General features: G+C 40.2%; 1 protein-coding gene across 1 annotated transcript in view; it reads left to right on the top strand.

Annotated features, from left to right (window-relative positions):
* THUMPD2 (THUMP domain containing 2) overlaps positions 1 to 14,955 on the top strand; it is a 97,249-nt gene that overhangs the window by 55,276 nt on the left and 27,018 nt on the right. The window contains exon 6 of the mRNA XM_040427370.1: positions 13,040 to 13,127. Coding sequence (XP_040283304.1) covers positions 13,040 to 13,127 — 88 coding nt within the window. The remainder of the gene's footprint in view (positions 1 to 13,039; positions 13,128 to 14,955) is intronic.

Genomic DNA, 14,955 nt, shown 5'->3' with positions numbered 1-14,955 from the left:
TTCCATAACTGTGAAGGCTTTTTTAGATGTCGTTTGGCAAACTCTAATCTGGCCTTCCTGTTTTTGAGGCTCCCCCATGGTTTACATCTTGTGGTGAACCCTCTGTATTCACTATGGTTAATTATTTTCTTGATTGTTGACTTTGACACACATACACCTACCTCCTGGAGAGTGTTCTTGATCTGGCCAACTGTTGTGGAGGGTGTTTTCTTCACCAGGGAAATAGTTCTTCCACCACAGTTGTTTTCTTTGGTCTTCTGGGTCTTTTGGTGTTGCTGAGCTCACCGGTGCGTTCCTTCTTTTTAAGAATGTTCCAAACGGTTGTTATGGCCACGCCTAATGTTTATGCTATCTCTCTGATGTTTTTTTTTTTTTTTTTTTTTGTTCAGCCTAATGATGGTTTGCTTCACTGATAGTGACAGCTCTTTGGATCTCATCTTGAGAGTTGACAGCAACAGATTCCAAATGCAAATAGCACACTTGAAATGAACTCTGGACTTTTTTCTGCTCATTGTAATTGGGATAATGAGGGAATAACACACACCTGGCCAAGGAACAGCTGAGAAGCCAATTGTTCCATTTTACTTTTGGCCCCTTAACAAGTGGGAGGCACACACCGTTCACCTGATTTGGATGTAAATGCCCTCAAATTAAAGCTGACAGTCTGCAGTTAAAGCACATCTTGTTCATTTCATTTCAAATCCATTGTGGTGGTGTATAGAGCCAAAAATGTTAGAATTGTGTAGATGTCCCAATATTTATGGACCTGACTAGTTATTAGATCTCCCCTCAGACATTTTACTTTTTTTTATAAACTAAATAACCCTACTTTTGATAATGTTTCTCGGTACTATAGTCAACCCTCTCCAGCTCTGCTATGTCTGCCTTGTTCATAGGAGCCCACATTTGCATACAATACTCCATGGGGGAGATATCAAGACTGGTGCAGAAAGTGCCAGTCTTGATATCTCCTGCAGTTCGTGATATCCTCCTGCAGTCTTGAAATCTATGACCGCTTCTAGCTGCCGTAGATTTCTAGGTTTAATTATGTCAGAAAACTGGCATAAGTGAAGTTAAATTTGTCGGGACGGCTGGCCACGCCCTATTTCAGAAAAGTGACCACAGTACTTTAATAAGTTGCATCTGTGACTTTTTAACGCCGCTATCACGGCATATGATAAATCTCCCCCACATGTGGTCTGACTAATCATTTGTAAAGTGACAGAACTACACTCCCCTAAAGAATTATTAGGAACACCTGTTCTATTTCTCATTAATGCAATTATCTAGTCAACCAATCACATGGCAGTTGCTTTAATGCATTTAGGGGTGTGGTCCTGGTCAAGACAATCTCCGGAACTCCAAACTGAATGTCAGAATGGGAAAGAAAGGTGATTTAAGCAATTTTGAGCGTGACATGGTTGTTTGTGCCAGACGGGCGGGTCTGAGTATTTCACAATCTGCTCAGTTACTGGGATTTTCACGCACAACCATTTCTAGGGTTTGCAAAGAATGGTGTGAAAAGGGAAAAACATCCAGTATGCGGCAGTCCTGTGGGCAAAAATGCCTTGTGGATGCTAGAGGTCAGAGGAGAATGGGCCGACTGATTCAAGCTGATAGAAGAGCAACGTTGACTGAAATAACCACTCGTTACAACCGAGGTATGCAGCAAAGCATTTGTGAAGCCACAACACGCACAACCTTGAGGCGGATGGGCTACAACAGCAGAAGACCCCACCGGGTACCACTCATCTCCACTACAAATAGGAAAAAGAGGCTACAATTTGCACGAGCTCACCAAAATCGGACTGTTGAAGACTGGAAAAATGTTGCCTGGTCTGATGAGTCTCGATTTCTGTTGAGACATTCAAATGGTAGAGTCCGAATTTGGCGTAAACAGAATGAGAACATGTATCCATCCTCTGATGGCTACTTCCAGCAGGATAATGCACCATGTCACAAAGCTTGAATCATTTCAAATTGGTTTCTTGAACATGACAATGAGTTCACTGTACTAAAATGGCCCCCACAGTCACCAGATCTCAACCCAATAGAGCATCTTTGGGATGTGGTGGAACGGCAGCTTCGTGCCCTGGATGTGCATCCCTCAAATCTCCATCAACTGCAAGATGCTATCCTATCAATATGGGCCAACATTTCTAAAGAATGCGATCAGCACCTTGTTGAATCAATGCCACGTAGAATTAAGGCAGTTCTGAAGGCAAAAGGGGGTCCAACACCGTATTAGTATGGTGTGCCTAATAATTCTTTAGGTGAGTGTATGTTCGTGTCACGTGCATCTATGTCTCTTTTGATGCAACACATCATTATTTTTTTTTGCCCTTGGCCGCAGTTGCCTGACACTGGTGGCTACCGTTAAGTTTGTCAACTAAGACACCAAAGTCCTTTTCCATGTCAGTATTAAAGAGGACCTGTCACCAAAAAATGCAATGCAATCTGAAAGCAGCAGGTTATAGATCAGAGAAGCTGGGTAGATTGATTGATATATTTTTGTGGGAAAAGATTCAGTAAAACTTGTAATTTTTACATTTACAGCCCTATGAAGTGCTATCGGTACAGGGAGGAGGTGTTATCAGTGATTGACAGCTATCGCTCTATGCACACTTATACTCACCTTCTTATCAATCACTGATAACCCCTCCTCCCTGTACTGATGCTGTATAAATTGCAGGTTTTACTGAATCTTTTCCCTCAAAAATTTATATCAATCTGCTCAGCTTCTCCTGCTCTACAACATGGTACTGTCAGATTGTACTGCATTTTGTCGTGACATTTCATCTTTAAGCAGTGTTTTCCCGTTTTAATATGTATTTGTGACATTTATTTGTCCTTCCCCTGTGCATAACCTTTACCAGTGTTAAACCTCATTTGCCACTTCTCTAGCCAAGCCCCCAACCTTTCCATCTGTAGCAGTTCACTGACCTCTTGTGTTTTATATTTTACTGTGCAACCACTCTACTAGATCATTACTAAATATATTGAAGAGAATAGGGCCCAATACTGACCCCTGTGGTAGCCCACTAGTGATGGTGACCCAGTCTGAGTATGTATCGTTAATAACGACCCTCTGTTTTCAATCCCTGAGCCAGTCCAAGCATTCTCAATTTATGTACCAACCTTTTATGTGGCACAGTATCAAATGCTTTGGAGAAGTCAAGATATATGAGATCCATTGATTCACGCTGGTCTATTCTAGAACTTGCCTTCTCATATGAAACCTATTAGATTAGTTTGACATGACCAATCCCACATAAACTTGTGCTGATACGGTTATATGTTTATTTTTGTTAATATACTACAAGATAGCATCTCTTAGAAAACCTTCAAACCGTTTATCCACATCAGATGTTGGACCAGTCTATAGTTTCCAGACTCTGTTTTTGACCACTTTTTGAGTATTGGCACCACATCTGCTAAGCGCCAATCCTATGAATGCTCCCTGTCATTATAGAGTCTTTAAATATCAGAAATAAGGATTTGTCTATGAAATTACTTAATTCTCTTAAGATACAGGCGTGTATGCCATCTGGATCCGGTGATTTGTCCATTTTAATCTTTTGTAAGACGCTGCTGCAGCTCTTCCCGGGTCAGACATGCCACATTTAATGCAGAGTTTGCTTTGACACTCTCATTTCATCTGACATTTCATTTTTCTCAGTGGATACAGTGGAGAAAAAAGTAATTTGCTTTCTCCTCATCACTCTCTACAACTCTTCCCTCATAATTCCTTAAAGGGCCACTACTTTGTTTTACCATTTATATAATTAAAGAATATTTTAGTGTTTTATTTTCTTCCGGTTTTAGTAAATTGAATGCCTTTTTGTCATCTATTGCCCCCTTTAAATGTCTATTTATCCACATTGGGTTTTTTGTGACTCTTTTTTTCCCTCATATGTTTTGGCTGTATTTTTATGTTTGAAGACATTGTCCCAGTTAGTGAGGCTGATGGCTTCTCTTGGCTGGTCAAATTTAGCTTTTCAGAAGGTCAGTGTTTTTCTGTCTCACTAAAAAAAATACCCTTTTGAATTAATCAAAACAGGTCTGCGACTAAAAAGCTGTTTGATTATTTTTTTTATCTAATTTCCATGTATTTTTGTGTGCTGAAAACAAATAAAATATTGAAAAAAACTCCTAGACCATGATTTGCCACAAAATGCACAATTGTCTTAAAATTTATATATTTTTTTTTACATTTTTGTTTATTTTTTTTTTATATTATGGGTTTTTAACCAAATTTAACCCTTTGAGGACTCTATTTCACCTTTCACCCATTTTTTGCAAATCTGACCAGTGTCACTTTAAGTGCTGATAACTTTAAATCGCTTTGCCTTATCCAGGCCATTCTGAGATTGTTTTTTCGTCACATATTGTACTTCATGACACTGGTAAAAGAAGTAAAAAAATAAACATTTTTATTTATAAAAAAAAAATGCAAATTTACCCAATTTTTTTTAAAAAAATTGCAAATTTCCAAGTTTCCATTTCTTCACTTCTATAATACATAGTAATACCTCCAAAAATAGTTATTACTTTACATTCCGCATATGTCTACTTCATGTTTGGATCATTTTGGGAATGATATTTTATTTTTTGGGGATGTTACAAGGCTTCCACAAGAATTAATGGAAAATAGAGAGACAATTTCAAAATTTCACTTTTTTGGCAGATTTTCCATTTTAATATTTTTTTCCAGTTACAAAGCAAGGGTTACCAGCCAAACCAAACTCAATATTTATGGCCCTGATTCTGTAGTTTACAGAAACACCCCATATGTGGTCGTAAACCGTTGTACGGGCACACGGCAGGGCACAGAAGGAAAGGAATGCCATACGGTTCTTGGAAGGCAGGTTTTGCTGGACTGTTTTTTTTGACACCGTGTCCCATTTGAAGCCCCCCTGATGCACCCCTAGAGTAGAAACTCCATAAAAGTGACCCCATCTAAGAAACTACACCCCTCAAGGTATTTAAAAAAGATTTTACAAACATCGTTAACCCTTTAGGTGTTCCATAAGAGTTATAGGCAAATACAGATGAAATTTCAGAATTTAAATTTTTTGGCAAATTTTCTATTTTGATCAATTTTTCCCTGTAACAAAGCAAGGGTTAACAGCCAAACCAAACTCAATATTTATGGCCCTGATTCTGTAGTTTACAGAAACACCCCATATGTGGTCGTAAACTGCTGTACGGGCACACGGCAGGGCGCAGAAGGAAAGGAATGCCATACGGTTTTTGGAAGGCAGATTTTGCTGGACTGTTTTTTTTACACAATGTCCCATTTGAAGCCCCCCTGATGCACCCCTAGAGTAGAAACTCCCAAAAAGTGACCCCATTTTAGAAACTACAGGATAGGGTGGCAGTATTGTTGGTACTAGTTTAGGGTGCATATGATTTTTGGTTGCTCTATATTACACTTTTTGTGAGGCAAGGTAACAAGAAATAGCTGTTTTGGCACCGTTTTTATTTTTTGTTATTTACAACATTCATCTGACGGGTTAGATCATGTGATATTTCTATAGACCAGGTTGTCACGGATGCTGCGATACCTAATATGTATACTTTTTTTTTATTTATGTAAGTTTTACACAATGATTTCTTTTTTGAAACAAAAAAAATCATGTTTTAGTGTTTCCATAGTCTAAGAGCCATATTTTTTTCAGTTTTTGGGCGATTACCTTGGGTAGGGTATGATTTTTGCGGGATGAGATGACTGTTTTATTGACACTATTTTGGGGTGCATATGACTTTTTGATCGCTTGCTATTACACTTTTTGTGATGTAAGGTGACAAAAAATGGTTTATTTAGCACAATTTTTATTTTTTTACGGTGTTTATCTGAGGGGTTAGGTCATGTGATATTTTTATAGAGCCGGTCGATACGGACGCGGCAATACCTAATATGTATACTTTTTTTATTTATGTAAGTTTTACACAATAATATCCTTTTTGAAACAAAAAGAATTATGTTTTAGTGTCTCCATATTCTGAGCCATATTTTTTTTTTTTTTTGGTCGATTGTCTCATGTAGGGGCTCATTTTTTGCGGGATGAGGTGACTGTTAGATTGGTACTATTTTGGTGGGCAAATGCCTTTTTGATCGCTTGCTGTTGTTCTTTTTGTGATGTAAGGTGACAAAAAAATGGTTTATTTATCGCAGTTTTTATTTAAAAATTTTTACGATGTTCATCTGAGGGGTTAGGTCATGTGATATGTTTATAGAGCCGGTCGATACGAACGCGGTGATACCTAATATGTCTACTTTTTTTTCTTCCCTATTTTTTACCTATTCTTTTTTAACTTTATTTGGGACTTAAACTTTTGGGGGTCTAATCCCTTTTACAATGCATTCCAATACTTCTGTATTGGAATGCATTAGCTGTATGAGTAAGGCCTCTTTCACACTTGCGTTGTCCGGATCCGGCGTGTACTCCACTTGCCGGAATTACACGCCGGATCCGGAAAAACGCAAGTGTACTGAAAGCATTTGAAGACGGAACCGTCTTCCAAATGCGTTCAGTGTTACTATGGCACCCAGGACGCTATTAAAGTCCTGGTTGCCATAGTAGGAGCGGGGAGCGGGGGAGCGGTATACTTACAGTCCGTGCGGCTCCCGGGGCGCTCCAGAATGACGTCAGAGCGCCCCATGCGCATGGATGACGTGATCCATGTGATCACATGATCCATGCGCTTGGGGCGCCCTGACGTCACTCTGGAGCGCCCGGGGAGCCGCACGGACGGTAAGTACACTGCTCCCCCGCTCCCCGCTACACTTTACCATGGCTGCCAGGACTTTAGCGTCCCGGCAGCCATGGTAACCACTCTGAAAAAGCTAAATGTCGGCTCCGGCAATGCGCCGAAACGACGTTTAGCTTAAGGCCGGATCCGGATCAATGCCTTTCAATGGGCATTAATTCTGGATCCGGCCTTGCGGCAAGTGTTCCGTATTTTTGGCCGGAGCAAAAAGCGCAGCATGCTGCGGTATTTTCTCCGGCCAAAAAACGTTCCGTTCCGGAACTGAAGACATCCTGATGCATCCTGAACGGATTTCTCTCCATTCAGAATGCATTATGATAATCCTGATCAGGATTCTTCCGGCATAGAGCCCCGACGACGGAACTCTATGCCGGAAGACAAGAACGCAAGTGTGAAAGAGCCCTAATACTGTGAGTATTACTCATACAGCTTCCGGCCTGTGCGATCCAGGGGGCTGGATCTCACAGGCTCGTCACCGGAAGGCAGCGTAGATGCCTAAGGAAGGCATCGCGCTGCCTTCCATGCCATCGGGTCCCCCCTACAGCCGCATAGGGACCCAATGGCACCCCCGATCACCGCTGCCGCATAAGGTAAAAGCTGCAAACCGCAGGTCTGAATTGACCCCTCCCCCCCAGCGTTGTGACAGGATGCCCGCTGAATGATTTCAGCGGACATCCTGTTCCGATCACCGCCCGCAGCGCCGCAATCTAGTTTTAAACTTAGGACGTACTTAAGGACTCGGCAAACATGGCGTAGTGGTACGTCCTAAGTCCTTAATGGGTTAAAGTCTAAATTACTATTGATTTCACATAAGTGCATTTAAGATATAAAATGCCCAAAAACACTTAAATGTGTTGTCCGAGTTATGTAAAAAAAAATATAGCACTGTAAATCTGATGGTCAGCAATATATACATGAGCTAAGCAAGTTTTAGGGAAAAAAAATCTATTTCCTCATTTCCCTAGTTCTCTTCTTGGCCCTTTGTTGTTATTTGCAGTTAAGCAATCTCTGCCCCCCCTTCCCCCTGCAAAGGGGGTGAATACAAGTGCTGCTCTGAGTGACATGTCTGACTACTGGGATACTCAGCAGCATGCTGTATGTGTAAGCCTCAGCCGTGAGTCTGTGCTTCTAATGGTAGAAGGGGTTAATCTTTCCTGAAGAATCTGACTTTGAAGATGATACAAGACCAAAATTGTTTTCTCAGGAGGAGATGAATGATTTGGTAAGAGACTTGAATCTTCCCAAAGATGCCACTGAGTTACTCGGATCAAGGCTGAAAAGCAGGAATTTATTGTTGCCAGGAGTGTCATATTCATGGTTCAGACATCGTGAAAAGGAGTTCGTTCCTTACTTCGCCCAGGAAGATAAACTGGTTTATTGCATCAATGTCGAAGGTCTGATGGGTCAATTTAAAATCCAATATGATTCAGAGCAATGGCGTATTTTTATAGATTCTTCAAAAAAAAAGTCTCAAAGCAGTTTTACTCCACAATGGTGTAGGTTATTCCGTACACTTGAAGGAAACCTACGAGAACTTGGAATTGGTTCTTCGTAAACTTAAATATGAAGACCATTGTTGGCAAGTGTGTGGGGACTTGAAGGTCTTGCGCATGCTGCTTGGGCAACAAGCTGGGTATACCAAATACCCTTGTTTTCTGTGTCTATGGGACAGTCGAGAACGACAAAATCACTGGACCAAGAAGAGTTGGAAGCCGAGGGTGCTAACAGTCGGTGAAAAAAATGTCCTCCGAGAAACTTTGGTACCTTCCCATAAAGTTCTTCTACCACCTCTCCACATAAAATTGGGATTGATGAAGCAATTCGTAAAATCACTTTCAAGAGATGGAGAATGCTTCAAATTCTTGGTCACCAAGTTTCCAGACCTGTCGGAGGCAAAATTTGAAGGAAGGTGTGTTCGTCGGACCAGACATGAGAAGGCTTATAGTTTATCAAGAGTTTGTCAATACCATGACGGATCCTCAAAAAGAAGGGTGGATTGCATTTAAAGAAGTCGTACAGAACTTTTTAGGCAATATCAAAGATCCTCACTACAAAAAGATCATCGAACGAATGCTGAAAGCATTTCAAGCTTTAGGTTGCCTATTGAGTTTGACAGTGCATTTCCTCCAGTCCCACCTTGACTACTTTCCTGAAAATTTGGGAGCTGTGAGTGAGGAACAAGGTTAACGATTCCACCAAGACTTTAAAGAGATGGAAAGGAGATGCCATGGAAAATGGAGCATTACAATGATAGTAGACTACTGTTGGATGCTTCAGAGAGACATTCCAGATGCTACTCCAAAAGCGTAAATGCACCAAGAGGAGTCTCACAGGGAAGAAGAATCGAGTTTAGTGTGTGTAGGTGAGCTCATTTCAGTAAAAAAAAAAGGATTTTCATGAAAAAATTGTAATAAAACTTAAATTTTATAAGTCTATTTCCATTTATTTTGAGGTATTGCCTTATTTAACATAGTTACCTAAATTGTCAGGAAACGTGATGTCCTATGACAAAATGGAGGACATTTTCGGATTCGGTGCACAAAATAAAACATAAAGATGACATGTAATAACCAAAACAGCTCTTTAAAAAAAAAAATTTGCAGACCTGTCATTTAAAGGTTATTATTTTATAGTCACATAAATGATGTTCCCCCAACCTGTACTTCTGTCGGCTCTATTGCTCAATACTAAGTCCAGTATGGAAGTCCCTCTAGTCGGATTCTGTACCCAGTTGGGAAAGGTAATTATCTTTAGTTATTGCAAAGAACCTGTTTCCCTTAAGGCCTCTTTCAGACGGGCGTTGCAGGAAAAGGTGCGGGTGCGTTACGGGAACACCCACGATTTTTCCGTGCAAGTGCAAAAGATTGTAATGCGTTTTGCACTCGCGTGAAAAAAATCGCGCATGTTTGGTACCCAAACCCGAACTTCTTCACAGAAGTTCGGGCTTGGGATCTGTGTTCTGTAGATTTGTATTATTTTCCCTTATAACATGGTTATAAGGGAAAATAATAGCATTCTAAATACAGAATGCATAGTAAAATAGCGCTGGAGGGGTTAAAAAAAAATAATGATAATAATTTAACTCACCTTAATCAACTTCATCGCGAAGCCCGGCATCTCCTTCTGTCTCCTTTGCTGAACAGGACCTGTGGTGACGTCACTCCAGCCATCACATGATCCATCACATGATCCATCACCATGGTAAAAGATCATGTGATGACCGGAGTGACGTCACCACAGGTCCTTTTCCTGTAATGAATGCTCACCACAGGTCCTGTTCAGCAGAAGGAGATGCCGGGCTCCGCGATCAAGTGGATTAAGGTAAAAAAATTTTTTATTTTTTTTAACCCCTCCAGCGCTATTTTACTATGCATTCTGTTTTCAGAATGCTATTATTTTCCCTTTATAACCATGTTATAAGGGAAAATAATAATGATCGGGTCTCCATCCCGATCGTCTCCTAGCAACCGTGCGTGAAAATCGCACCGCATCCGCACTTGCTTGCGATTTTCATGCAACCCCATTCATTTCTATGGGGCCTGCGTTACGTGAAAAACGCAGAATATAGAGCATGCTGCGATTTTCACGCAACGCACAAGTGATGCGTGAAAATCACCGCTCATGTGAACAGCCCCATAGAAATGAATGGGTCGGTATTCAGTGCGGGTTCAATGCGTTCAACTCACGCATCGCATCCGCGCCGAATACTCGCCCGTGTGAAAGGGGCCTAAGAGATTCGCAGGTTGCAGTTTCCCAGTCAATAACTAGGTAGTTGAAGTCTCCTATAATAACTACCTTATTATGATTTGCCATCTCATCTATTTCCCTTAGTAGTAGATTTTCTGTGGACTCTTTTTTTATATTACCTGGCTTTATAACCATTTCCTATCAGTAATTTTTTATTGGTTTTCCCACCATGCATTTGTACCCACAGTGACTCCACATGTTCATTTCCCTCACTTATATCTTCCCGAAGTTTCTGTTTTAGACAGGACTTTACATAAAGGCAAATATCCCCCTCTCTGGATTTCACGATTCTTTCTAAACAGACTGTAACCCTGTAAGTTAACTGTCCAGTCATAGCTGCTATCCAGCCATGTCTCCCACTATGTCATAGTTCTCCTCAGACATTACTAATTCCAGTTCACCAATTTTAACCTACAGTTAAGAGGTTTTTGCATATTTTTTATCCTGTGCCATTTCTTCTGAACTATTCTAGTTCCTCCCTCCATTCCGCCCCCTGTTCCATTACCTCACCCCAGATCACAGTCTATATCCCTTCTATATTACAGTCACCCCCCAGTACCCAGTTTAACATTTTTAGGATGCATTATAAAAGAGATCTCTGCAATTAGGGAATTCTACTTCCATGAAAGGATATAGTTAGTCTGTGTCGGGTACACAGAGATGGGTCTGCCCAGGAGCAAGACTACCTTTAAGCTCTTACTCTGCGCACACCACACACTCAAGCTGCAAAGTGAGCGTAGATCACCCCCAAACATGCACAGACCCAACACCCCAAACATCAGCTGCCACCACTTACTTTAACGTAAGTCAAGAATGCTGAAGAAGACACACACAAATGTTCAGCTCGCAAGCGATCCCACAATCACGTGTTCAGGCTATGGATTCTTTAGAGCAACAAGGCAGACTTATAAAGTGAATATTTTATACCCAAAAAAATAGAGCAGTGCTAACAAAAAAACTGATGTAAAATGATACAAAGTAAAAATAACGTACTCAAACAGTAAGAGTAAAATAAATGGGAGAAGATACAGTAATTCAAAACTTACTGCCCCCAGGACAAGGGGGAGAAATGGATACCAGTCAGCTTGGCAGTGAGTTCCACACTGTGTAACAAATAAAATATGTCCATACAATATTTTTATAGAACCAGGATTAGTTTCCGATTTCCGGTCGGCCCAGTCATTGACTATCCAAATCCCAGTTCTTCCATTGGGGGGAGGGGATTAATGAGGGAAGTGGAGAGCACTGAATAATAAAACCTCTTTGTTTGTAACTTTTCAAGTTTCCCGGCAAAATTAATTCCCTTCCTCCAGTATCCGGTTTAGCAGGGGGTACTGGATGCTTTTTTGAAGTTTGTACATGGCAGTCAGAGGTGTCAGGACAGGAAGATGAGGATAACTGTCCATTTTCTGTAGCTGGCAGTTGCCCAGCCTGATCGACTGCATCCTGCTGGGATAGGATGGAGGCTTCAAAGCAGTCAGCCATTTCGTGAATGAACCTTCTCTTCAGCAGAAATCACACATTGGGAATCCTTATACAACAGATGCACAGCACATATAATTCCATAATAGTTGTTACATGTATGTACCCTCACATCAGATTTATGACTGCAACAATAGTACTGGTAAAAAAGTAAATTCTGCTCACCTTTCCTTTTTACCCCCTGGTGCACGGACAGGTTCAGGTCCACATTGGTTTTCAACATAAATAAGGAGGAGTCCAGCACGTAATAATTCTTTCAAGTCGCTTTGGTCTTTATTTGTAAATCCTAAAAGAATACATCCAGTGAACATCATCTTCCCTCACCCTCTCGAGAGGGTGAGGGAAGATGATGTAAACTGGATGTATTTTTTAAGGATTACAAATAAAGACCAAAGCGACTTGAAACAATTATTACGTGCTGGACTCCTTCTGTCTGCAACAATGTTTTGGTAGGTTGTACATGTCAAATGCTAGGACCTAGGATTTCCCAATAGAACATTGCTCAGAGCATCACACTGCTTCTGCCAACTTGCCTTCTTTCCATAGTATACCTTGGTTCTATCTTTTCCGTGGTCCAGTTCTGTTGTTCGTGTGCCCGTTCTAGGTACTCATAGTGGACACAAGGAGACTGGTATACAGCAAGTTGCGATGCACTGTATTGTGACACTATCCTATTACAGCTAGCATTAAAAAGGTTGTCTGAGAAAAGGTGCTTTCCCATTAAGACAACTTATCTCCTATCCCCATGGTGGGGGATAAGTGTCTGACCGGAAGGTGTTTGTGCTCTCCAGTTTGAATGGAGTGGCGGTCACACTTGTACACTGACGCTCCTTTCAGCTCTGTGGGGCTGCCAGGGATAGTTTCTTTGGGAGTCTACATGTTCCTTGGAGTCCTGCAGGTAACTTTGGGGAGTCCTGCATGTAACTGTTTGAATATGCTCTTATTTTTTAACAGTTTTCTTGTATATAGTGTATTTATTGTAAAAAAAAAAACGTACATACCTTTATATACATTATTATGCTTTTTCTTTTATCAGGCAACCCTTGGCAAATAGATATTATATTCAGAATACAGGATTGCGAGCTACAACCGCATGGGCGATGGCCTCAGTTGCTGAGATTAGTGTAAGTAACATGCATATTTAATTTAACAAAAGTTATTAAAGTATATGTAACCAAAGTTTAAAGGGGGCTTTGAGACTGACATAGCAATGGATGCACTAATATTTTTCAGTCAGAAGGTATGAGGCCCTGAATTGTCATGCCTTCATTCCAGAATTCTGGCTTCAAAAAGAAGCAAAATAGGCCATTTGCAAGTTTTTGGGCTCACTTTTGCATTTCAACACCTCTCTAGTTTTGAAATGTGGGTGGAAAAATGGGTGTGGTTAGCTATGTTAAGTAGTTTCACTCCAGATTCCTCATTGAGACTTAAAAAAAAAGAAGCAATCTCACTCCTGTAGGAGGGTGGAGTAGGTAAACTGAAGTAGCTTTTCTAGACAAAAGTGTTAGGTTTAAGGATGAGACAATTTTTTATTTATTTTTTAGATATAAATTTTGAGAATCAAAAAAGAATTAATATCCATACATAATCAAATCAACATCGTTAATACTTTTCTTCCCTTTTTTAATCCCAACCTTAATACCCGACCTCCCCCCACCCACCCCTTTGCGATGTGCTTCTCTAAGAGGAAGGAGTTACAGCAAGAAAGACAAAAATTTCCAAGCACCCCATATCCTAGTCCATTTTTCCTTTGTTTATAAAAAAACCTTTTCCTGATCTTCTTAACCAAGTTTATCCAAATATTTACATTAGGCGTATACCTTGAAAACCAGACCCTTGTAATCAAGAGTCTGGCCACAAACATTACTTTTTATCAATAAGGTCTTTTTATCTTTGCGACAGTCAACCTTAGAAAGATCCCCCAATATCCAGCATTCTACCGTAAAGGGGATAACTACTTTAAATTTTTCAGTAATAACCGTATCAATTACTCCCCAATAGTCTTTTAGTTCTGTATAAAATATTAAATTGCACTAAAACATGATTGAAATTGTGAGACACCAATCTTAAGTTAAGCAATATATTAATCCTATCTTCTAATTGTATCGACGGACAGTCAGCTCCCCATGCTTTTTGACCAGAGAGCTGATGCTATTAAATAGTGATTTAACTAATAATTTATACATTTGCGCAATCTTAACCTTGTGGCCACAATTCCCCATTAATTCATTCAAAGGTGTAGAAGTGTCTATATCTAACAAAGATTTTTCTTCAAGACTACAAAGTGCAGAACGCAGCTGAAAATACCCAAACCAAGACTAATTGGTTATATAATCTCCTTGTGCTAAATCCAAAAATAAAAGTATATCACCTTTACTCACCACCTGTGCAACATATAAAATATAGTTTTTTTGCCAGTACTGATCCCCTGCTAGTTCATCTAAAACTCGTAAATGGTAATTATGCCAGAGGGGTGTGCAGCACAAGGATCCCCTTATTCCCAGCCATGCTCTAATAGTACGCCAGTTTCAGTGTCAGCACACTCCTGCGGCAAAATGGATGTTTGTCCGAATTCCAATAAGGTAAACATGTTCTCACAACTAGATCTACTTTTCTTCCATTGGCAATATAGCCATAACTATAAAATACACCTTAAAATATAGAAGGTTCTACCCTCCTTTTTCCAGGGGCTTATGGAAATATTCCTCCTTGAGTCTTACCTGTTTTTTTCCCAAATGAAATCCTTAATAATTCTCTCATTTAATTTGAAAAATATATCCTCAATCCATATTGGGGAATTTCTGAGAATATAGAGAAGCTGAGTTAAAATCGCCATCTTGATTAGGGATATTCTATCGGCTCTGGATAGAGGGAGTTTCAGCCATATCCCTAATTGGGACCTCAATTTAGTTATTAATGGGGTCAAATTAAGATGTGGAAATTCTTTCATCT

This window comes from Bufo bufo, chromosome 4, assembly GCF_905171765.1.
Source record: "Bufo bufo chromosome 4, aBufBuf1.1, whole genome shotgun sequence".
Classification (NCBI taxonomy): Eukaryota; Metazoa; Chordata; class Amphibia; order Anura; family Bufonidae; genus Bufo; species Bufo bufo.
Note: the sequence above shows the minus strand (reverse complement) of the source record. Positions and strands in the feature narration are given on the sequence as shown.